General features: G+C 37.7%; 1 protein-coding gene across 1 annotated transcript in view; it reads right to left on the reverse strand.

The window, feature by feature from the left end:
• SLC6A20 (solute carrier family 6 member 20) overlaps nt 1–27,128 on the reverse strand; it is a 206,537-nt gene that overhangs the window by 109,261 nt on the left and 70,148 nt on the right. Inside the window, exon 5 of the mRNA XM_053715789.1 lies at nt 21,017–21,127. Within this exon, the coding sequence (XP_053571764.1) occupies nt 21,017–21,127 (111 nt within the window). The remainder of the gene's footprint in view (nt 1–21,016; nt 21,128–27,128) is intronic.

Raw genomic sequence — 27,128 nt, forward strand, 5'->3', positions numbered from 1 at the left:
TTCCATTGCGTAGGGCAGCACAAGGAATTTTGAAATAATTGTGCTTTATACAAAAAATCATAACCACCATATAAAGGGTGGGTCTCATGGTCTCTTGCCAATATGAAAGAAATGCATTTATCAGGTAAGTTCTTACATAAATTATGTTTTCTTTCATGTAATTGGCAAGAGTCCATGAGCTACTGACGTATGGGATAGTAATACCCAAGATGTGGAACTCCACAGAAGAGTCACTAGAGAGGAAGAGATAAAAATAATAACAGCCATTTTCCACTGAAAAAATTAATCCACAACCCAAAATACAAGGTTTATTCTCATAAATGAAAAGAAAAAAACTTAAACATATGCAGAGGAATTAAACTGAAACGGCTGCCTGAAAAACTTTTCTACCAAAAACTGCTTCCGATGAAGCAAATACATCAAAATGGTAGAATTTAGTAAATGTATGCAAAGAAGACCAAGTTGCTGCTATGCAAATCTGATCAACTGAAGCTTCATTCTTAAAAGCTCAGGAAGTGGAGACTGATCTAGTAGAATAAGCTGAATTGGGCCTGACCCAACTCCAAAAAAGCCTGATGAATCAAAAGCTTTAACCAAGATGCCAAGGAAATGGCAGAAGCATTTTGACCTTTCCTAGAACCAGAAAAGATAACAAATAGACTAGAAGTCTTCCTGAAATCTTTAGTAGCTTCAACATAATATTTCAAAGCTCTTACAACATCCAAACAATGTAAGGATCTCTACAAAGAATTCTTAGGATTAGGACACAAAGAAGGAACAACAATTTCTCTATTAATGTTGTTAGAATTCAAAACCTTAGGTAGAAACTTAAATGAAGTCCGCAAAACTGCCTTATCCTGATGGAAATCAGAAAAGGAGATTCACAAGAAAGAGCAGATAATTTGGAAACTCTTCTAGCAGAAGAGATGGCCAAAAGGAACAACACTTTCCAAGAAAGTAGTTTAATGGCCAAAGAATGCATAGGGGCCTATCTATCAAGCTCAGACGGCCCGTGTTTCTGGCAAGTGTTCAGACTCGCCAGAAACAGCAGTTATGAAGCAGCGGTCACAAAGATCTCTGCACCATAATCATGTCCGCCTGCTCTGAGCAGGTGGACAGGAATCGCAACAATTCAACCTGATTGAATACGATCGGGTTGATTGATACCCCCTGCTGGTGGCCCATTGGCCGCGAGTCTGCATGGGGCGGCGTGAGCTGCGTGCATGTGAGCTGCTGGTGCAATGCTGAATACGGAGAGCATATTGCTCTCCGTATTCAGCGAGGTCTGGCGGACCTGATCCGCACTGTCGGATCAGGTCTGCCAGAATTTGTTAAATAGAGGCCATAGGCTCAAACGGAGGAGCCTGTAAAGCCTTCAAAACCAAATTAAGACTCCAAGGGGGAGAAATTGATTTAATGACAGGCTTGATACGGACCAAAGCCTGTACAAAACAGTGAATATCAGGAAGCTTAGCTCCCAGATGTAAAGTCTGACGGCTGAGATAATCCGCTTCCCAATTGTCTACACCTGGGATATGAACCGCAAAAATTAGACAGGAGCTGGATTCCGCCCAAACAAGTATCCAAGATACTTCTTTCATAGCTTGGGGACTGTGAGTCCCACCCTGATGATTGACATATGCCACAGTTGTGATATTGTCTGTCTGAAAACAAATGAACGGTTCTCTCTTCAACAGAGGCCAAACCTGAAGAGCCCTAAAAATAGCATGGAGTTCTAAAATATTGATTGGTAACCTCCCCTCTTGAGATTTCCAAACCCCTTGTGCTGTCAGAGATCCACAGACAGCTCCCCAACCTGAAATACTTGCATCTGTTGTGATCACAGTTCTGGTTGGACGAACAAAAGAGGCCCCTTGAACTATACGATGGTGATCTAACCACCAAGTCAGAGAGAGTCGAACATTGGGATTTAACGATATTAATTGTGAATGTGATATCTTTGTATAATCCCTGCACTATTGATTCATCATACAAAGCTGGAGAGGTCTCATATGAAAACGAGCAAAGGGGACCGCGTCCGATGCTGCAGTCATGAGACCTAAAACTTCCATGCACATAGCTACTGAAGGGAATGATTGAGACTGAAGGTTCTGACAAGTTGAAACCAATTTTAATCGTCTCTTGTCTGTTAGAGAAAGAGTCATGGACACTGAATCTATCTGGAAACTTAAAAAACAAAATTTATGCTTACCTGATAAATTTCTTTCTTTTGCGATGTACCGAGTCCACGGATTCATCCTAACTTGTGGGATATTGTCCTTCCTGACAGGAAGTAGCAAAGAGAGCACCACAGCAGAGCTGTCTATATAGCTCCCCCCTTAACTCCACCCCCCAGTCATTCGACCGAAGGCCAAGGAAGAAAAGGAGAAACTATAAGGTGCAGAGGTGACTGAAGTTTACATAAAAAAATACTATCTGTCTTGAATAGACAGGGCGGGCCGTGGACTCGGTACATCGCAAAAGAAAGAAAATTATCAGGTAAGCATAAATTTTTGTTTTCTTTTGCAAGATGTACCAAGTCCACGGATTCATCCTAACTTGTGGGATACCAATACCAAAGCTTTAGGACACGGATGAAGGGAGGGACAAGACAGGAACCTAAACGGAAGGCACCACTGCTTGCAAAACCTACAATGAAAAAAGCACAATTTGCAAAAACGGTACTGTGCCTTTAAGAGAAAAAAGGCATACACAAACTGCAAAACAGGGTAAAATAGCTTAAAATTTTCTGAAATTTTAACAGTGTACCTACTAAGCTTTAGGAGGATTGCACCACAAGTAAATAAGCAATTAACCCCTAATTGACAAAACCGGATTGAAAAAAAGTGTCTAAAACCGTTTTAAACCCCTATTAGCACCTTGCCACAGCTCTGCTGTGGCCCTACCTGCCCTTAGGGAATGATAAAATGATGTTAAAGCTTCGATTAGGTCCTCAGGAGAATATCAGGACCTCAGGAGAAGTTGCTTGCTGCTTAACAGTATAACTAAATGCGCAACAGAGGCGCGAAAATAGGCCCCGCCCACCACACTCGATGTGGCTGAGGCCTACACAAATCCAACAAACCTTGTCTGAAAGCCATGTGGGTTATAACAACCCCAAATAAGCCAAATGAACCCTCATGCAATGTCCCATCAATAAAAATGTTGCTCCCAGAACACCCACACGTTTGTCTCCAATCTCTCATACAAACTGAGTGCCCACAAAACCAAATAAGCCCTCTATGCAAGCTAGTAAAACCCCTTAAACACTAGGATTACTGCTTACCCTTCCCCTAAAAGGGATACTGTCAGCCTTTCTGAGTTAACACTGTCTCTGCAGAAAAATGACTGAACATACCTCATTGCTGTATAGCAAGAACCGTTCCTCACACTGAAGTTTTCCTGTACTCCTCAGCTTCTGTGGGAATAGCAGTGGACCTTAGTTACAAATGCTAAGATCATCATCCTCCAGGCAGAAATCTTCATCTATGACTGCCTGAGAGTAAATAGTACAACACCGGTACCATTTAAAAATAACAAACTCTTGATTGAAGATAAAATAAAAACTAACAGTTTAACACCTCTTCTCTTTACCCTTCCTGCTTAGAGCCAGCAAAGAGAATGACTGGGGGGTGGAGTTAAGGGGGGAGCTATATAGACAGCTCTGCTGTGGTGCTCTCTTTGCTACTTCCTGTCAGGAAGGACAATATCCCACAAGTTAGGATGAATCCGTGGACTCGGTACATCTTGCAAAAGAAAGGTGACCCTTGTCTGAGGAATCAAGGAACTTTTTGGTAAATTGATACTCCAACCATGTCTTTGAAGAAACAACACTAATTGATTCATGTGAGATTCTGCAGAATGTAAAGACTGAGCTAGTACCAAGATATCGTCCAAATAAGGAAACACTGCAATACCTCGTTCTCTGATTACAGAGAGTAGGGCACCGAGAACCTTTGAAAAGATTCTTGGAGCTGTCGCTAGGCCAAATGGAAGAGCGACAAATTGGTAATGCTTGTCTAGAAAAGAGAATCTCAGAAACTGATAGTGGTCTGGATGAATCGGAATATGAAGATATGCATTCTGTAAGTCTATCATGGACATATAACGGCCTTGCTGAACAAAAGGCAGAATAGTCCTTATAGTCAGCATTTTGAAAGTTGGCATTCTTACAAAATGATTCAAAATTTTCAGATCCAGAACTGATACGGAACTGGTATGATTACCCCTGAAAGCTCCAGGTCTGAAACACACTTCAGAAAAACCTGAGCCTTTACTGGATTTGCTGGGATGTGTGAGAGAAAAAATCTTCTCACAGGAGGTCTTACTCTGAATCCTATTCGGTACCCTTGAGAGACAATACTCTGAATCCATTGATTTTGGACAGAATCTGCCCAAATGTTTTGGAATAATCATAATATGCCAACTACTAGCTGAGCTGGAATGATGGCCGCACCTTCATGCAGAATAGGGGGCTGGGTTTGGTTTCTTAAATGGTTTGGACTTACTCCAACTTGAAGAAGGTTTCCAATTGGAACCAGATTCTTTGGGGGAAGGATTAGGTTTCTGTTCCTTATTTTGTCGAAAGGAACAAAAACGGTTAGAAGCTTTAGATTTACCCTTAGGTCTTTTATCCTGAGGCAAAAAACTTCCTTCCCCCAAGTGACAGTTGAAATATTTGAATCTAACTGAGAACCAAATAAATTATTACCTTGGAAAGAAAGAGATAGTAATCTAGACTTAGATACCATGTCAGCATTCCAATATTTGAGCCACAAAGTTCTTCTAGCTAAAATAGCTAAATACATATATTTAACATAAATTTTGATGATATAAAAAATGGCATCACAGATAAAATGATTAGCATGTTGAAGCAAGCGAACAATGCTAGACAAATCAGGATCCATTTCCTGTTGCGCTAAACTTTCCAACCAAAAAGTTGATGCAGCTGCAACATCAGCCATAGAAATGGCAGGCCAGAGAAGTTAGCAAGAATATAAAACATTTTTTCCTTAGATAAGATTTAAGTTTCCTATCAAAAGGGTCCTTAAAGGAAGTACTATCTTCCATAGGAATAGTAGTACGTTTGGCAAGAGTAGTAATAGCCCCATCAACTTTGGGGATCTTTTCCCAAAACTCCAATCTAACTGCTGGCAAAGGATACAATTTTTTAAACCTTGAAGAAGGGATAAAAGAAGTACCAGGTCTATTCCATTCCTTAGAAATCATATCAGAAATAGCATCAGGAACTGGAAAAAACCTCTGGAGTAACCACAGGAGGTTCATAAACAGAATTTAAACGTTTACTAGTTTTAGTATCAAGAGGACTAGTTTCCTCAATATCCAATGTAATCAACACCTCTTTTAACAAGGAACGAATATACTCTATTTTAAATAAATAAGTAGATTTGTCAGTGTCAATATCTGAGGAAGGATCTAATGAATCAGATAGATCCTCATCAGAGGAGGATAATTCAGTATGTTGTCGGTCATTTGAAATTTCATCAACTTTATGAGATGTTTTTAAAAGACCTTTTATGTTTATTAGAAGGCGGGATAGCAGACAAAGCCTTCTGAATCGCATCAGCAATAAAATCTTTTATATTCACAGGGATATCATGTACATTAGATGTTGAAGGAACAACAGGCATTGTACTATGACTGATGGATACATTCTCTGCATGTAAAAGCTTATTATGACAACTATTACATACCACAGCTGGAGATATAATCTCCACAAATTTACAACAGATACACTTAGCTTTGGTAGAGCTGTTATCAGGCAGCAGGGTTCCAACAGTGGTTTCTAAAACAGGATCAGATTAAGACATCTTGCAAATGTAAGAGAAAAAACAACATATAAAGCAAAATGATCAATTTCCTTATATGGCAGTTTCAGGAATGGGAAAAAATGCAAACAGCTAGCCCTCTGACATAGAAAAAGGCAAGAGGCATATAGGAATGGGGTTTTAAATAATGAAATTATTTGGCGCCAAGTATGACGCACAACGCAAACTGAAAATGTTTTGGCACTAACAACAGCCGGAAATGACACACTCGCGTCATTACAGACACAACCTTGTGCAAGGAAACTCTGCGTCAACTAAGACGCCGGAAATTACGAATTTGCGTCACCGGACGTACCTTTGCACCAAAAAATTCTCACGCCAAAAATGACGCAATAAACATCGGCATTTTGCGACCTTGCAAGCCTAATTTTGTCCGCGAAAATTTAATGAAAAAGCAGTCAATTTGAAAAAAGACTATACCCCAGGTAAGAAAAATATTTTCCTAAATATGAAACTGATAGTCTGCAAAAGGAAATATACATAAACCTGACTCATGGCAAATATAAGTACAATACATATATTTGGAACTTTATATAAATACATAAAGTACCAAACCATAGCTGAGAGTGTCTTAAGTAATGAAAACATACTTACCGAAAGACACCTATCCACATATAGCAGATAGCCAAACCAGAACTGAAACGGTTATCAGTAGAGGTTATGGAATATGAGAGTATATCGTCAATCTGAAAAGGGAGGTAGGAGATGAATCTCTATGACCGATAACAGAGAACCTATAAAAAATATTTCCCGCGAGGAAAACCATAGAATTCAATAGGTGATACTCCCTTCACATCCCTCTGACATTCACTGTACTCTGAGAGGAATCAGGCTTCAAAATGCTGAGAAGCGCATATCAACGTAGAAATCAAGCACAAACTTACTTCACTACCTCCATAGGAGGCATTTATAGGCATTTTGAGGTTTGGGAAACTTTGCCCCTCCTGGTAGGATTGTATATCTCATACGTCACTAGCTCATGGACTCTTGCCAATTACATGAAAGAAATGGTCGTTAACCCTTAATGACCGAGGACGTACAAGGTACGCTCTACAAAAAACGGTCGTTAAGGACCAAGGACGTACCCTGTACGTCCTCAGGTAATCTGAGCACTGGAAGCGATAGAGATCGCTTCCAGCCGCTCTAACAATATTGCAGCGATGCTTCAATGTCGAAGCATCCTGCAATACTGTTCCCGACTGCTGGGCCTCGGATTGATCACTGTCCACGAGTGATCACTTACGGTTTCACTCCACATGGACCCCGGCAGTCTAGAAGAGCATCGGAAGCGATTGGACAGGCTTCCAATGCTCTGCTTGTGTGCTGAGTGCCTCGGTGGGTCGAGGCACTCAGTAAGTTGTAAAAATAAAAAATATATATATATATATTTTTTAATATAAAAGCCCCATATAGCATATTCAGCTCCAGATCATTTTGGGGATTTTGTACAAAGATGCACCTGGGCCATGATGGGAGAGAGCAGAGTTGGGGCTACCCATTTTATTTTTAAAATCCCCCCTACTGCAACAAAGCAGACACCTCAAAACAATGCAAAGTCAGTACCAAGAAGGGGCAGAGAAAGGACACGATATATTACTGTCCTGATTGCCCTGGACAGCCTGGACTCTGCATTGGGGACTGCTTCAACCGGTATCATACAATGGTCCAATTTAAAAAAATAAAAATTAAATTTGCCGTTCATTTTTTTTGTTTGCTTGTTTTTACTGTTACTGTGCCAGAGTTTTACATTTCACTACTCTATTTTTTATAAGTTCTAAAATTGGTGCTGTATTTTACCAAAACCCCTGTCAAACCTATGCATGGGGGGGCATTGGTGTACTCAGGGGGCCTTGCAAAAAACAGCCTGGAGTGTTTTTTTGCAATAACTTACAACAGGCTCTCCTAAATCATAGTCAAAAAGCAATGTGTGTGTAAAAATGAAAATTGAAAAATTACCACCATACACTTTCTCCAATTTTTTTGGTTAAAGCGGTTGCATCAAAGGCATCAAAGCACTCCATATACAACATTTCAAATATATACACTTTCATGGCAATAAATAAAACTGGGGTATGCGATAGGCCCAAACTAAAGATAGACCTATCAGAAGAAATACTCTCACTTTTAACTCAAATTACAAGTCATAAAATTGTAACAGAACCCTCCCAAAATCCTGGGAATAGGTGTACTCAGGAGGTCTTGCAGAAAACAACCTGGAGTGTTTTCTTGCAATAACTTAAAACAGGCTCTCCTAAATCACAACCAAAAAGCAATGTGTGTGTAAAAAACATAATTTATGTAAGAATTTACCTGATAAACTCATTTCTTTCATATTGGCAAGAGTCCATGAGCTAGTGACATATGGGATATACAATCCTACCAGGAGGGGCAAAGTTTCCCAAACCTCAAAATGCCTATAAATACACCCCTCACCACACCCACAATTCAGTTTAACGAATAGCCAAGCAGTGGGGTGATAAAGAAAGGAGTAGAAAGCATCAACAAAGGAAATTTGGAAATAATTGTGCTTTATACAAAAAAATCATAACCACCATAAAAAGGGTGGGCCTCATGGACTCTTGCCAATATGAAAGAAATTAATTTATCAGGTAAATTCTTACATAAATTATGTTTTCTTTCATGTAATTGGCAAGAGTCCATGAGCTAGTGACGTATGGGATATCAATACCCAAGATGTGGAGTCTTCCACTCAAGAGTCACTAGAGAGGGAGGGAATAAAATAAAAACAGCCATAATCCGCTGAAAAAATATTCCACAACCCAAAAAATAAGTTTATTTTCATTTTGAAAGAAAAAAACTTAAATCAAAAGCAGAAGAATCAAACTGAAACAGCTGCCTGAAGAACTTTTCTACCAAAAACTGCTTTCGAAGAGGCAAATACATCAAAATGGTAGAATTTAGTAAATGTATGCAAAGAGGACCAAGTGGCTGCTTTGCAAATCTGATCAACTGAAGCTTCATTCTTAAAAGCCCATGAAGTAGAGACTGATCTAGTAGAATGAGCTGTAATTCTCTGAGGCAGGGTTTGACCCGACTGCAAATAAGCTTGATGAATCAAAAGTTTCAACCAAGAAGCCAAGGAAATAGCAGAAGCTTTCTGACCTTTCCTAGGACCAGAAAATAAAACAAATAGACCAGAAGTCTTCCTGAAATTTTTAGTAGCTTCCACATAATATTTCAAAGCTCTTACCACATCCAAAGAATGTAAGGATTTCTCCAAAGAATTCTTAGGATTAGGACATAAAGAAGGGACAACAATTTCTCTACTAATATTGTTAGAATTCGCAACCTTAGGTAAAAATTGAAAAGAAGTCCGCAAAACTGCCTTATCCTGATGAAAAAATCAGAAAAGGAGACTCACAAGAAAGAGCAGATAGCTCAGAAACTCTTCTAGCGGAAGAGATAGCCAAAAGGAACAACACTTTCCAAGAAAGTAGTTTAATGTCCAAAGAATGCATAGGTTCAAATGGAGGAGCCTGTAAAGCCCTCAGAACCAAATTAAGACTCCAATGAGGAGAAATTGACTTAATGACAGGCTTAATACGAACTAAAGCCTGTACAAAACAGTGTATATCAGGAAGTATAGCAATTTTTCTGTGAAATAAAACAGAAAGAGCGGAGATTTGTCCTTTCAAGGAACTTGCAGACAAACCCTTATCCAAACCATCCTGAAGAAACTGCAAAATTCTAGGAATTCTAAAAGAATGCCAGGAGAAATTATGAGAAGAACACCATGAAATGTAAGTCTTCCAAACTCTATAATAAATCTTTCTAGAAACAGATTTACGAGCTTGTAACATAGTATTAATCACTGAATCAGAGAAACCTCTATGACTTAGAACTAAGCGTTCAATTTCCATACCTTCAAATTTAATGATTTGAGATCCTGATGGAAAAACGGACCTTGAGATAGTAGTGGCCAAGGCGGGCAACTGGACATCCAAACCAGATCCGCATACCAAAACCTGTGTGGCCATGCTGGAGCCACCAGCAACACAAAAGACTGTTCCATGATGATTTTGGAAATCACTCTTGGAAGAAGAACTAGAGGCGGGAAGATGTAAGCAGGTTGATAACACCAAGGAAGAGTCAGCGCATCCACTGCTTCCACCTGAACATCCCTGGACCTGGACAGGTATCTGGGAAGTTTCTTGTTTAGATGAGAGGCCATGAGATCTATCTCTGGAAGACCCCGCATCTGAACGATCTGAGAAAACACATCTGGATGGAGAGACCACTCCCCTGGATGTAAAGTCTGGCGGCTGAGATAATCCGCCTCCCAATTGTCTACACCTGGGATATGCACCGCAGAGATTAGACAGGAGCTGGATTCCGCCCAAGCAAGTATCCGAGATACTTCTTTCATAGCTTGGGGACTGTGAGTCCCACCCTGATGATTGACATAAGCGACAGTTGTGATATTGTCTGTCTGAAAACAAATGAACGGTTCTCTCTTTAGTAGAGGCCAGAACTGAAGAGCCCTGAGAATTGCACGGAGTTCTAAAATATTTATTGGTAATCTCGCCTCTTGAGATTTCCAAACCCCTTGTGCTGTCAGAGACCCCCAAACAGCTCCCCAACCTGAAAGACTCGCATCTGTTGTGATCACAGTCCAGGTTGGGCGAACAATAGAAGCCCCTTGAACCAAATGATGGTGATCTATCCACCATGTCAGAGAGTGTCGTACATTGGGATTCAAGGATATTAATTGTGATATCTTTGTATAATCCCTGCACCATTGATTCAGCATACAAAGCTGTAGAGGTCTCATAAGAAAACGAGCAAAGGGGATTGCGTCCGATGCTGCAGTCATGAGACCTAAAACTTCCATGCACATAGCCACTGAAGGGAATGACTGAGACTGAAGGAGCCGACATGCTGCGACCAATCTTAAACGTCTCTTGTCTGTTAGAGACAGAGTCATGGACACTGAATCTATCTGGAAGCCTAAAAAGGTGACCCTTGTCTGAGGAATCAAGAAACTTTTTGGTAAATTGATCCTCCAACCATGTTTCCGAAGAAACAACACTAGTTGATTCGTGTGAGATTCTGCAGTATGTAAAGACTGAGCTAGTACCAAGATATCGTCCAAATAAGGAAACACCGCAATACCCTGTTCTCTGATTACAGATAATAGGGCACCCAGAACCTTTGAAAAGATTCTTGGAGCTGTTGCTAGGCCAAATGGAAGAGCAACAAATTGGTAATGCTTGTCTAGAAAAGAGAATCTCAGAAACTGAAAGTGTTCTGGATGAATCGGAATATGAAGGTATGCATCCTGCAAGTCTATTGTGGACATATAATGTCCTTGCTGAACAAAAGGCAGAATAGTCCTTATAGTCACCATCTTGAAAGTTGGTACTCTTACATAACGATTCAAAATTTTCAGATCCAGAACTGGTCTGAACAAATTTTCTTTCTTTGGTACAATGAATAGGTTTGAATAAAACCCCAAACCTTGTTCCTGAGGAGGAACTGGCATGATCACCCCTGAAGACTCCAGGTCTGAAACACACTTCAGAAAAGCCTGAGCTTTTACTGGATTTACAGGAATGTGTGAGAGAAAAAATCTTCTCACAGGAGGTCTTACTTTGAATCCTATCCGATACCCTTGAGAGACAATGCTCTGAATCCAATGATTTTGGACAGATTTTATCCAAAAATCCTTAAAAAACCTTAATCTGCCCCCTACCAGCTGAGCTGGAATGAGGGCCGCACCTTCATGCGGACTTAGGGGCGGACTTTGGTTTCCTAAATGGCTTGGATTTATTTCAATTTGAGGAAGGCTTCCAACTGGAAGCAGATTCCTTGGGAGGAGGATTGAGTTTTTGTTCCTTATTCTGACGAAAGGAACGAAAACGGTTAGAAGCCTTAGATTTACCCTTAGGTTTTTTATCCTGAGGCAAAACAACTCCTTTTCCTCCAGTGATAGTTGAAATAATAGAATCCAACTGAGAACCAAATAAATTATTACCTTGGAAAGAAAGAGATAGTAATCTAGATTTAGATGTCATATCAGCATTCCAAGATTTAAGCCACAAAGCTCTTCTAGCTAATACAGCTAAAGACATGGATCTAACATCAATTTTGATAATATCAAAAAATGGCATCACAATTAAAATGATTAGCATGTTGTAGTAGACGAACAATGCTAGATATGTCAGAATCCAATTCATGTTGCGCTAAATTTTCCAACCAAAAAGTTGATGCAGCCGCAACATCACCCAAAGAAATAGCAGGTCTGAGAAGATGACCTGAATATAAATAGGCCTTCCTTAGATAAGATTCAAGCTTCCTATCTAAAGGATCCTTAAAGGAAATGCTATCTTCCATAGGAATAGTAGTACGTTTAGCAAGAGTAGAAATAGCCCCATCAACTTTGGGGATTTTTTCCCAAAACTCTATAGATTTTGCTGGTAAAGGATACAATCTCTTAAACCTTGAAGAAGGAATAAAGGAAGTACCTGGCTTATTCCATTCCCTAGAAATCATATCAGAAATAGCCTCAGGAATAGGAAAAACACCTGGAGAAACCACAGGTTTAAAAACAGCATTTAAACGTTTATTAGACTGAACGTCAATAGGACTGATTACCTCAATATCCAAAGTAATTAACACTTCTTTTAATAAAGAACGCATATACTCTATTTTAAATAAATAAGTAGATTTGTCAGTGTCAATATCTGAGGAAGGATCTTCTGTTTCAGATAGATCCTCATCAGAAGAGGATGAATTATTATGTTGTTGGTCATTTGAAATTTCATCAGCTAAATGAGAAGTTTTAAAAGACCTTTTACGTTTATTAGAAGGTGGAAATGCAGACAAAGCCTTCATAATAGATTCAGAAACAAATTCTTTAAAATTTACAGGTATATCATGCACATTAGAAGTTGAAGGAACTGCAACTGGCAATGTACTATTACTGATAGAAACACTATCTGCATGTAAAAGTTTATCATGACAACTATTACAAATGACATTCGGTGGAATAATTTCTACAATTTTACAACAAATGCACTTAGCTTTTGTACACCCCATGTCAGGCAGCAATGTTCCAGCAGAAACTTCAGAGACAGGATCGGATTGGCACATCTTGCTCAATGTAAAAGAAAAAACAACATATAAAGCAAAATTATCTATTTCCTTAAATGACAGTTTCAGGAATGGGAAAAAATGCAAAAGCATAGGCCTTTTGATAGAAAAGAAAGCAGGAGGCACACAGCAATGGGGTATTGAAATAATGAAAAAAATTGGCGCCAAGTATGACGCACAACGTAACGTAAACTTTTTTTGGCGCCAAAAATGACCGGAAATGACACACTTGCGTCACTAATGACGCCGCCGTGTGAAAGGTCTCTACGTCACATATGACGCCGGAAATGACGAAGTTGCGTCAAAAACGTAATTTCCCGCGCCAAAAAAGTTTGCGCCAAAAAATGACGCAATAAAGTCCAACATTTGACGCACCCGCGGGCCTAATACCCGCAAATGCAAAAGTAGTCAAATTGAAAAAAGACTAAACCCCAGGTAAGAAACAAATTTCTTAAAGTGTTTATATTCCCAAATATGAAACTGACAGTCTGCAGAAGGAAATACATGAACCTGACTCATGGCAAATATAAGTACAATACATATATTTAGAACTTTATATAATTTGCATAAAGTGCCAAACCATAGCTGAGAGTGTCTTAAGTAAATGAAAACATATTTACCAAAAGACACCCATCCACATATAGCAGATAGCCAAACCAGTACTAAAACAGTTCTCTAGTAGAGGAAATGGTAAATTTGAGAGTATATCGTCGATCTGAAAAGGGAGGTAGGAGATGAATCTCTACGACCGATAACAGAGAACCCATGAAAAAAGACCCCCGTTAGGGAAATCATCGTATTCAAAAGGTGATACTCCCTTCACGTCCCTCTGACATTCGCTGTACTCTGAGAGGAATCGGGCTTCAACAATGCTGAGAAGCGCATATCAACGTAGAAATCTTAGCACAAACTTACTTCACCACCTCCATAGGAGGCAAAGTTTGTAAAACTGTATTGTGGGTGTGGTGAGGGGTGTATTTATAGGCATTTTGAGGTTTGCAAAACTTTGCCCCTCCTGGTAGGATTGTATATCCCATACGTCACTAGCTCATGGACTCTTGCCAATTACATGAAAGAAATAAAAAAATACCACCACACAATTTCTCCCATTTGTTTGGCTAAAACAAGGCATCAAAACAGCCCATATAAAATACCTTGGGGTCTCAACTTCTGAAATATATGCACGTTCATGGCGAGCAAATAAATTGGGGTATGTAAAAAGGCCTCCCAAAAGAAGATAGGCAAAGAAGATATGTTAAATTTAAAAACATCACAAACACATGTCAGAAGATTGGCATTGCAAACCCCAAACAACCTAACAAACCTATGAATAGCTGGTATCACTGTACTCAGGAGATCTTGCTGAACAAATATTGGGGTGTTCTTTGGCAGTAACACATAACAGGAACTGAGAATCTATGCCTAAAGTACAAGGTGTATGAAAAATAACACAAAAAAATGACTACCCAAAAGCTTGACAAAGACTGGTGGTTGAGTTAGTGTATGGAAAGTGTTAAAATACCAGCATTTCAAATACCCTAGGGTGTCTACCTTTCAAAAAATATATGGTTTGATGGGGGTAAATTACATTGGCCGGCTTCAGAAATGTCCCAAATAGGACATGGGTGCATAATGACAGATGTGAAAATTACAAGTTGAAAAACTGTAATGCGCCCCTTAAAAATAAGGCCTTTTAGCCCCCTGAGAACCCAACAAACCTATTCATGGTGGTATCACTGTACTCAGTAGATGTTGTTGAACACATATTGAGGTGTTTTTTTGTCAGTAACATATAACAGGAATTGAGAATCCATGCCTAAAATACAATGTGGATGAAAAATAACACAAACAAATGACTACCCAAAAGTTTGACAAAGGCTGGTGGTTGAGTTAGTGCATGGGAGGTGTTAAAATACCAGCATTTCAAATACCCTAGGGTGTCTACCTTTCAAAAAATATATGGTTTGATGGGGGTAAATTACATTGGCCGGCTTCAGAAATGTCCCAAATAGGACATGGGTGCATAATGACAGATGTGAAAATTACAAGTTGAAAAACTGGAATGCGCCCCTTAAAAATAAGGCCTTTTAGCCCCCTGAGAACCCAACAAACCTATTCATGGGTGGTATCACTGTACTCAGTAGATGTTGTTAAACACATATTGAGGTGTTTTTTGTCAGTAACACATAACAGGAACTGAGAATCCATGCCTAAAATACAATGTGTATGAAAAATAACACAAACAAATGACTACCCAAATGTTTGACAAAGGCTGGTGGTTGAATTAGTGCATGGAAAGTGTTAAAATACCAGCATTTCAAATACCCTAGGGTTTCTACTTTTCAAAAATATATGGTTTTATTCAGAAATGTCCCAAATAGGACATGGGTGCATGATGACAAATGTAAAAATTCGAAGTTGGAAAACTGGAATGTGCCCCCTAAAAATAAGGCCTTTTAGCCCCCAAAGAACCCGACACACCTATACATGAGTGGTATCACTATACTCAGGAGATGTTGCTGAACACATATTGGGGTGTTATTTAGCGGTAACCCTTAATGTTCTCAGTACATGTATTCTTGAATTGCTATTTTGTCAAAAAAATCACCACTTTTTTTTTTTGTTTCAAACTTTGGCATAGATTGGTGGTAAACTGGTTGCATGAAAAGAGTCAAAATACCCCCAAGTTTAATACCTTAGGTCTTCTTTTAAAAAATATATACATGTGAAGGGTTATTCAGGGATTCCTGAAGGTATCAATGTTACAATGTAACTAACGATAATTTTGGAGAAAAAAAAAATGATTTGGAAATAGCAAAGTGCTACTTGTACTTATTGCCCTATAACTTGCAAAAAAAGCAAAGAACATGTAAACATTGGGTATTTCTAAACTATTTTGCATGGGTGTTTTTTGGTGATTGGAAATGTATAACAGATTTTGTGGGTCAAAGTTAGTAAAAGTGTGTTTTTTTTCCATTTTTTATAGTAAATTATAAGATATGATTAAAATCATGGTATCTTTAGAAAGTCCATTTAATGGTGAGAAAAACTGTATATAATATGTGTGGGTACAGTAAATGAGTAAGAGGAAAATTACAGCTAAACACAAACACCGCAGAAATTAAAAAATAGCCCTGGTCCCAAAAGGGTTAAAGGGAGATTTCACTGTTGCATGCATTTATAAAGTATCTTCCCCCTGAACTGCATACGCATCACAGGCACCGTATCTTTACAATTGGCCTGTATCTTTCAAAGAAGCTGCTCTTGTAACCAACCAATTCAGGAGTTTGTGATTCGATGTTTACCGTCACTGCTTTAAAGGCACAGTACACTATACAATGTTACAAAAACACTCCCAGATGGGCTGTATAAATGGATCATATACAAAACATTTATGCAAAGAAACATTTGGTGTACAATGGCCCTTTAGGCTGTACTCCCTTTCGCTGAGCCCCACCATATGATAACATACTGAGGGAGCAAGCCCTGGTTATAGTCTATTGAAATATTATAGGGATGGTTAGAGGATACACCATAGATGTTGCTAGATTTCTTCACATTTATATTGAATGGAGTAAAGTTGGAGAAAAAAACAGAGAGCCTCTTTATAATTTCACAGGGATATTGTAAAAGTAATATATCTGCCAAAATAATTATTTTCAAAAAGTCATCCACTGAAGCAAACTCATAGTTAATCTGTGCACTGAGGTAATTATATTTAATTGGCTCTTATTCTTGCACACCTGAATTTTCAGCTGGAGTTCATTACTGATTAAGCACCTTTATTGTGTTGCTTGGTTATTTTGGTATTAAAAGCCCAGTAAATTGTATTCTTCTTTGTACAGCCTGACTTGATGTTGGACAGATTTTTGGACTTTGTCTTTTGCCTTAACCCTTGTTTATACTCCTGCTCCTGACTGATTTCCTGGTTAATGACCTTTGGCTAATGACATACAGTTGCCCTTTTGGATTATTCTCAGGCATCTCTGTTGTTATACTGACTGATCTCCTGGCTACTGATTCCAGCTTGCTCCTGATCTAAATTAATTTGCAGTAAAAGGAAAACTCTTTATTAACCATTTACATAATAACCTTTGAAGATAGGTGCAGCACTTTCCAATTCTATGCAAGAATAACAAAAGTTACTAGGTTCTTCATAAAAAATTAACCAAGCAACAAATGAAAGGAACTGCAGAATTTTAAAGAGTGCTTAATCAGTATTGAGCTTGAGCTAGAAATTCAGGTAAGCAAGGATAGGATCCAATTAAACATAATTACCACAGATTTTTTTCTAGTTCTATTCCCAATGCAGCATAAGGAGAACGACTTGCTAGGGGTCATACATATGTGAAGCAAAGTCTTTTTTACTTTTGAAACTATATCTGACACATATTGAGTCTGGCTGGTGTGTTTCTGATGACATGTTGGTAAGAAATGGTGGATTCTTCTCCTATATCTTCGCCTATAACAGTATATGGGGTGAAGCCCAACTCCAACAACAAAGATGTTCAAGCTAAGCCCAGAGGAGGATCAGCGCCACCATTACTAACAAGAATTGAAATACTATGAGCTAGATTACAAGTAAAGCGATAATGTATCATGTGCCAGTCTGCAGGCACGCGATGATTAATCAGCCATTGCAGGTGGCTGGTTATTGCTAACACAAGCTCGTGGTAGCAATTAGTGATTTTAAAATCAACCATAGATCAGATCTCTGGTTAATTTTATAAATGTGCCCCAAATGCTCCAAAATTAAGTGTATTGTATTTTATAAAAAAATAATAAAATAACTTTCTGGAAAAGTGAATAAATCAGCTTACAGATTTTTTTAACGTTCATAGTAAATACACTTATGAATACCTCTCTTATGACCCTCTCTTCCATACATTATGCACAAAACAATGCAATTCCAGTAATCACAGGAAAGAAAATATGTCCGCAAACCTGAAGAAATGAGAAAACTAAACTCCTTTCTTAAAGGAATAGTGTAGTCAAAATTAAACTTTCATGATTCAAATAGACCATGCAATTTTAAGCAACTTTCTAATTTACTCCTATTATCAATTTTTCTTCGTTCTCTTGGTATCTTTATTTGAAAAAGCAGTAATGTGAACATAGGACCTGGCCCATTTTTGGATCAGCACCTGGATTGCGTTTTCTGTTTGGTGTCTAAATATAGCCACCAATCAGCAAGCGCTACCTAGTTTCTGAACCAAAAATGGGCCAGCTCGTAAGCTTACATTAAAATAAAGATACCAAGAGAACAAAGAAAACTTGATATTAGGATTAAATTAGAAAGTTGCTTAAAATTGCATGTTCTATCTGAATCATGAAATTTTAATTTTGATTAGACTTTTCCTTTAAAAAGCAACATGCTATATTCTAGTGATGCACAAGACATTGGCAAGGTGGTCACATGCCAAGCAACTCCCAGACATATTAGATTTACCCATCAAAGTATGCATTAAACCCAAGCATACTACAACAGTAACAGGAGGTGGGAGATCTCCATCTTTTCAAGCCCCTGTCACTGGAAGAACTTCGCATGCAACATCAGATCTATGCATTCAGGATATAAACGAGGCTTGGCACTTTCACAAAGCTTTCTAGAAACTCTTAAAAGGACATAAAACCCAATTTTTTTTCTTTCATGATTTAGAAAGAGTAAACAGCTTTCCAATTTACTTCTATTATCTAATTTGCTTAATTCTCTTGATATCCTTTGCCAAAAAGCATATCCAGATAGGCTTAGAAGCTGCTGATTGGTGGCTGCACATAGATGCCTCTTGAGATTGGCTCTCCCATGTACACTAGAAATCTGGGGGCTCCCATCTACTCCCACCCCGGCGATCAGTCATGTATAGTGACAGGCATCGCCGGAGCTTCCCATTATGTGCAGTGACATCACACGCAATGACGTGATGACGTCACCGCGCAACTTTATTTAAAAATTACAATGGACAAGATATTGAAAGGGAGCATGCTGCTTAGAAGCCTGTATCTCAGGCATCTAAGCAGCTACAGACCCCCAAGATCCACCGTTGGAAAGGTAATTGCCTAACCTTTCCAACGGTATTAGTCTTGGGGATCTGGGTAAAAAAAAAATTGTTTAAAAATAGTTAAAAACCAAAAAAACTTAAATCAAGCTTAGCACTCAAATGGTTACAATAGTATTCTCTATCTGAATCATGAACAAAAAAAATTGGGTTTAATGTTCCTTTAATACTCTGGGTATTTTTTTTCTTAATCTCTATTCTCCAAAGTGTAAGGGTTAAAAATAAAGTTGCACAAAACAGATCACAAACATATTAAAATAAAGTATTACAGAAGTATATGCACTTTTTAATAAAAATGTTTTATAAAGGTTAAAAGGTATATGACAAAGTGTTTGATTGAGAAGGGCTATGATGTGTGTGTATACACATATTAACACATAAATACTTTATATATGTATATAATCATACACATATATATTTGCAGGGAAAACACAGTTCCCTTAGAGTTAGACTGCAATGTAAAGGTACTTTTTAGTGCCATTTTTTTTTCTAACACCCCACTTCCACCAACTTTAAAGCCCCAAAACTGCCTAGTACAGTTGTTTTTTATTTTTAAAAAAATACTACATTCTTTTAATAAAAAAACTATAATGCACTCTATTTTGAGGGCATTTGTGGCTGTTTTCGAAAATTTGCCAGAGTTCTAATCTAATGTGTGTGTGTATGGGCCATTTTTGCAGTACAGCAGTCCCACCCCTTGCTCCATCTCTTCCCCCTCTCTTTTGCTTTATCTCCCCCCTCTCTTTTGCTCTCTCTCCCCCCTCTCTATTACTCTCTCTCTCCCCCCTCTCTTTTGCTCTCTCTCTTCTCTTTTGCTCCATCTCTCCCCCCTCTCTTTTGCTTTCTCTCCACCCTCTCTTTTGCTCTCTCTCTCTCCCCCCTCTCTTTTACTCTCTCTCTCCCCCCTCTCTTTTGCTCTCTCTCCTCTCTTTTGCTCCATCTCTCCCCCCTCTCTTTTGCTTTCTCTCTCCCCTCTCTTTTGCGCGCTCTCCCCCCTCTCTTTTGCGCGCTCTCTCTCTCCCGTCTTTCTTTTGCGCTCTCTCTCCCCCACCCTCTCTTTTGCGCTCTCTCTCCCCACTTCTCTTTTGCGATCTCTCTCCCCTCTCAATGGAGAAAAGTGGAAAAACACCCCACTCTTGCTCTAACCCAAACGCATATTATCAAGTTCTCTAACCCGACATAAAAATATGAATATTTTACATTCCAATGTTCTTCATAAAGCAGATTATGTTCTATTTATTCATAAATACATATTTCTACATATATCTGATGTTTTTTTATTACATATAAATATATATATATGCACACGATTATATATAGGTATAGTTAGATACATAAATAATACAGAGTGACATTATTTATGTCACTCTGCTTCGGTAACTCTGCAACTCTATTTCTGCAGTGACCTACTCGTGGGGCATGCAGAAATAATGCAATCTTGCAATTATGAGTGAGATCACAGCAGAGAGAAGCCCAGGACTGCAGAGACGTACAGGGTACATCGCTGGTCCTTAAGGGCATAACGACCAGCATCGTACAGGGTACGATGCTGGTCGTTAGGGGGTTAAGCCATCAGTTATTAAAAAAGGGAACTAAACTCACCCTGACTGTGCCGCTGCAGCTTGATAAACTCAGCGGCTCTAGCCTCCCACAGCACAACGCTCTCCATCAATGATGTGACATTTGCACCTCTAAACCAATAGCTGTGCGTGCCAGCTGACAGTGTTCTGTATGCTAGCATGGCTATTGGTTTAGAGATGAAAGCGTCACCTCATTGGTAGAAGAGCGCTGTGCCGTGGGCGGCTGGGGGCTCTGAGTTTAGCAAGCTGCAGCTGCACAGTCAGGGTGAGTTTAGCACCCGTTTTTTTTAATAACTGATCACTTAAACTCCAATTTATTTTTAGTGATGGTAATCTTAGCATTTGTTAAACGTTCGGATTTACTATCATTTTAAGTAATTTGCAATTTGTAAAAGGAAAAAGGTTATCTTGTACTTACCTTGGGTGTAAACATGTAGGCTAGGCCATTCACTGCCCCGTGTAATGTAAGACCTCTGACCAAATATATGAGAAGGACAATGTATGGTAATGATGCTGTGACATAGACAACCTGTGAAGAAAACATCATGCTTTATTTGTACGTTTATGATGATATAATTGTAGTCTACTGATTTGCTACATATATCAAATGTACAATACAATACATAGTTGTTTTTGTTTGTTTTTATCCATCTATCTATCTCTTTCTCTCTCTCTCTCTCTCTCTCTCTCTCTCTCTCTCTCTCTCTCTCTCTCTCTCTCTCTCTCTATCTCTATATATATATATATATATATATATATATATATATATATATATATATATATATATATATATATATATATATATATACAGTATATATCCTATCTATCTATCTATCTATCTATCTATCTATCTGCCTATCTATATCTCTCTATATACTGTATATATATTTAATTTATCTATCTATCATCTATCTCTCTATCTTTCCATCTCTCATTTTTTTTCAAATGTTCAACTTAAATTGCATTTATATTTTTAAAAAGTAGGGGAAAAAATGTTGTAGGTAACAGTAAAGTCCACATTAATATCTAGCACATGATGATGATCCAAGGAAAAATCAAGTAACTTGGGATAATTAGAAGGATATGAAACCCCAATTTTTTCATTTGTGAATCAGGTTAAAAAAAAGTTTCAAATTTACTTCTATTATCAAATTTGATTAATTCCCATGGTGTTCTTTGTTGAAGAGATACCCAGGTATGTGTCTGGAGCGCTTTACATTGCAGGAAAGAATGCAGCTATCTTGTGGTATTGCAAATAGATAATATTGTTGCAAAACTGCTGCCATATAGTGCTCTAGACACAAGCATGCACTTACTTCCTAGCTTTCCAACAAAATGAAGAAGAGAACAAAGAAAATTTGATAATAGATGTAAATTAGAAAATCTAAAAGTCTTTAAATAGCACATGCTCTATCTGAAACATGAAAGAAACATTTTTGGTTTTAATTCCCTTTAACTTTTAACCACAAGATTAATTAACACATTGGATTTTTGTTGTCTTCCTTTGGATCAACATACTTCAAAAGGAAGGGGTTGCTGGTGAGAGGAGTCAACATGTCAACAAGTCAACATGTCCTTGTCTGGTCTGCCAGGGTGAGTCTAGTAATATTTAGTACCACTCTAATGGACAGGGTCTGTAGTGCAGACATTTAGGTCACTGCCATCTCAGTGAAACAGGAATCGCAAGTGTAAATATATCATTCATACCAGGGACACAGTCGAAACTTGAAGTTTGGTAAATCTGTTTTACTGAGTATAAATAGCACTCCTTATCTCATTCCAGGTGTAATAAGATGAAACAAACTCCCTATTTCTCAGACATAAATTAATTAACAATCAGGAAACCTTAAAATGAGGAGTTATAACAAATTAGCAGCCTGGCTGTAAGCCAGCCAATGGAAGAAAACCAGATGACACAAGTCCCGATTAGTTTACAGCTCAATGTTTGATTGGCTAATACAGGAACCAATTAGTTGAATGCCTTCCTGACAATTAGATGAGTGTCTGCTTTCTATGTGATATAACAATGAGTTTGCGTGACTCCAGACTAATTCTATCCACTATCAATACACAACAAGTGTGGTAAATTGGAAGCCTGTTGGGCTCTATTGTTCCAATAGATTAGCAGCTCCTACTTCCCTGATAACAATATATAACAAATAATTTGCAATCCCTTTTGACAGCATCAGTTAATTTGTCCATGGTATATCCACATCAATTGAACAGCATTGTCATATTATAGGATTATGCACAACAGTATTTGCTTACTAACAAGCAAGTACTCAGTAAACAAAATAATGAAAAATAATCAAAGTACTATCTAAGGGCATATTGCTAGAGAAATAATATATAATACACAATATACAGTTTTCGATTTTAAATTTGTATTAACAAACATTGGTTGAAAATATTGGTGGTTTGGGAAGATGGATTGACAACAAGGAATCATAAAGGGGTCCATTCCAATAAATTAGAATTCCCTTGTAAAATATACAAGCTTTTTTAATGTCGTTTTTAATTCATTCAAAATCTAATGAGAACCCATATCTTTTCAAATTAATTTGAACCAGGAAAACACTCACTATACTTTCCATGGGCATAATTTGACACTGGTATTCTGGTAAATCAGAAAACTCTCCAGCAGCTTTTCAAACCTTTTTTGCACTTTCACAATAAAGTACCTTGTAATAGTTTAAAACCCATTTATGCATGTTTCAAAAGGCATTCCTTGTCAGTTTGCACAACTTGCCTGTGCTCAGCACACAAGTTGATACACGAGATTGTTATTCAAGTTCAATTCACACTATTAGACTATAAAGCTTGTACACAAATTAAATTGCAATGTTTCCAATTAAAGACTAGATTATGAGTGGAGTTCTATTCATCACTCCCGGTAGCTCATGTATAACAAGTTAAAATTAAAAAGTTTTTTCTAACCCGAAGCACACTAAAACATGAACTGCGAATATCGCCACTGCGTTAACGTATTTCCCTATAGACTTCAATGGAGCACAAAAAGTGGAAAAAATCCTAACAACCTCCTGACGCGCAAACCCGATCACATTTTCTCAAGTGTGCTAACCCAACATAAAAATATGAATATTTCACATTCCAATTTTCTCGACATTGCAGACTATGTTCTATTTATTCATAAATAGATATTTCTATATATATATAACTGATGGTCTTTTGGTAAAATATATATCTATACCTATATATATATATATATATATATATATATATATATATATATATATATATATATATATATATATATATATATATATATATATATATATATATATATATATATATACCTATATATATATATATATATACATACAGTATATATATATATAACTATAATTATACATAGGTAAAAATACATAGACCATATGCCCCTATGTGCAGAACATTGCAATGTGAAATATTTACAGTATATACAAAGTATTTATTACTTTATTTATTTACTTTATTAAATATGAATATTGAATAAATATGATTTTATATGTTTTCTGCTACTTAACTGCAAAGGGCTCCAATGCACTTAAATATATGTCTACATATGTGTAAATATGTATTTATGTGTGTGTATATACATATATACACAGTATATATATATATATATACACACACATACATATACATATTTAGACATGTACATTATATGTGAGTATCTCTGTGTTAAAGCTCTTTGCCTAAGACCTCATATCTTTGAGCCCTTATAATGTTTTTGTACAATATTTTTTTAAATCGTTTTTATTAGTGTTATTATGAGAGTAACTGTACTTTCAATGAATTTTTGATGTGTTTTATGACACTCTTTAGTTTCATGTAACAGTTAACCAGAGGTTGCGGCAATCATTGTAGCATAAATCACGACTGCGCTCATGCATTCGCATTTACTTTCAACTTGTAATACGAGTGCTCCTCCTGACACACGCAAACAGCCATGATAAATCCAATATCTCTCTCGCACAACAGTGAGCATGCTACTAGTAATCCGATGTTCTAAAGAAAATGGTATACCGCATAGGAATGTGTATACCACGTCACTTTAGGTCACGTGACTCAGCTGCTGGAGGGGTGTGACGCTCAATGCGCATGTGCAAGAGGCTCAACCTCCTCCAAACAGCTGATGCTCTGGCTATGCGCGCTCCTGTGAACAGCATGTGTGCCATTAGCCTTGTCTTCAACATGGGATCGCGGCAGCGTGAATAGTGCCGTGATCCCATGCTTCTCATTGGCGTTAACGTCAGTTCTATTGTGAGGAGCGCAATAAAATGAACTGTCGGCTAATGTAGGTAATAGACATAAGGATCATAAGCTCTGCAAGGCACAAACTTCACAGTACTGCTGAACACATTGTTGACATGAAGCTGTCTAACTGATCCCCACTAATGTGCAAACTGTCACAGAGCTGATTAGCAGTATCTGGCTGCTCAACACAACAGCTCCTGTCACACATTACACGGACCTTGTGCATGCACATTGTGCGCCACACTGCTCCAACAGCTGATAATACGTCACCGGAAGTGACGTGGTATAAACATTCCTATGGTATACCATTTACTTTAGAACACCGGCCCTAAGTGTTTGAATGCTTAACATATTAATTACAAAATGCCAATAGGATTGAACTGGCATTCTATTGGCTGATTGGAACAGCCAATAGAATGCCAGCTCAATCAATCAGCCAATAGGATTGAACTTCAATCCTATTGGCTGATTGCATCAGCCAATAGGATTTTTTCTACCTTAATTCCTATTGGCTGATAGAATTCTATCAGCCAATCAGAATTGAAGGGACGCCATCTTGGATGACGTCATTTAAAGGAACCTTCATTCAGTCGTCGGACAAAGAAAGAAGAGGATGCTCCGCGTCGGATGTCTTGAAGATGGACCCGCTCTGCGCCGGATGGATGAAGATAGAAGATGCCATCTGGATGAAGACTTCTGCCCGTCTGGAGGACCTCTTCTGCCCGGCTTGGATAAAGACTTCTGCCCGGTTGGGTGAAGACGTCTCACAATAGGGTGATCTTCAGGGGGTTAGTGTTAGATTTTTTTAAGGGGGGATTGGGTGGGTTTTAGAGTAGGGTTGGTTGTGTGGGTGGTGGGTTTTAAGGGCTATTTGTAATTTAGTGTAGGGTAGGGCTTTTTTTTTCTTTTTTTTTGTTAGGGGGATTAGAGTAGGTGTAATTAGTTTAAAAATCTTGTAATTATTTTATTATTTTCTGTAATTTAGTGTTTGTTTTTTTCGTACTTTAGATACTTTTATTTAATTGTAATTAATTGTATTTAATTTAGTTAATTTATTTAATTATAGTGTAGTGTTAGGTGTAATTGTAACTTAGGTTAGGTTTTATTTTACAGGTAAATTTATCTTTATTTTAACTAGGTAGTTATTAAATAGTTAATAACTATTTAATAACTATTCTACCTAGTTAAAATAAATACAAAGTTGCCTGTAAAATAAAAATAAACCCTAAGATAGCTACAATGTAACTATTAGTTATATTGTAGCTATCTTAGGGTTTATTTTATAGGTAAGTATTTAGTTTTAAATAGGAATAATTTAGTTAATTGTAGTAATTTTATTTAGATTTATTGTAATTATATTTAAGTTAGGGGGGGTTAGGTTTAGGGGTTAATACATTTAATATAGTGGCGGCGATGTTGGGGGCGGCAGATTAGTGGTTAATAAATGTAGGTAGGTGTCGGCGATGTTAGGGACGGCAGATTAGGGGTTAATAATATTTAACTAGTGTTTGCGATGCAGGAGTGCGGCGGTTTAGGGGTTAATATATTTATTATAGTGACAGTCACTTTCAACATTACATTATCTATGGCATGTGGAAAATTCATGTGAAAAGTCTTATAATTCCTCATTTGTCCATAGATTTAACTAGATTTTTCTGTTGTATAATTTTCAAAAATCAAAAGAATTTGCTTTGAAATCACTACAGGTGTCCGCTCATTAGTCATTATAATAGTCACTATAGTCAAAAAATTACATGCTCTAATTCATTGGTGACTCTGAGTGACCCTGTAACACTATGGGCCAGATTATGAGTGGAGCGCTGTTACATGCAAACGATAAGGGGTTTATCGCGGGTGTTTGCGCGCATCGGAAGTAGCATGCGTATTACAAGTTAAAAGTAAACTTGTTCGCTTGAGATCTAGTTTACTGTTACTCTCAAATAAAAAATGTGTCATAAAAAATGCATTTAACAGTGCAGTTACACTCATATTAACACTGTCTGATATAAAATATTTTTAAAAAAATGCATAAGAAAGTTATAAGGGCTTAAAGATATGAGGTCTCAAGTATCAAAAATGTTTCACAAAACTCATAACTAAAATGTTACAAAGTACACTAACACCCATAAACTACCTATTAACCCCTAAACTGTCATCCCCCGCATTGCAAATAGTATAATTAACCTATTAACCCCTAATCCGCCGCCCACCCACATCACCAACACTAAAATAAAGTATTAACCCCTAAACCGCCGCCCACCCACATTGCT

This window comes from Bombina bombina, chromosome 5, assembly GCF_027579735.1.
Source record: "Bombina bombina isolate aBomBom1 chromosome 5, aBomBom1.pri, whole genome shotgun sequence".
Lineage (NCBI taxonomy): Eukaryota > Metazoa > Chordata > Amphibia > Anura > Bombinatoridae > Bombina > Bombina bombina.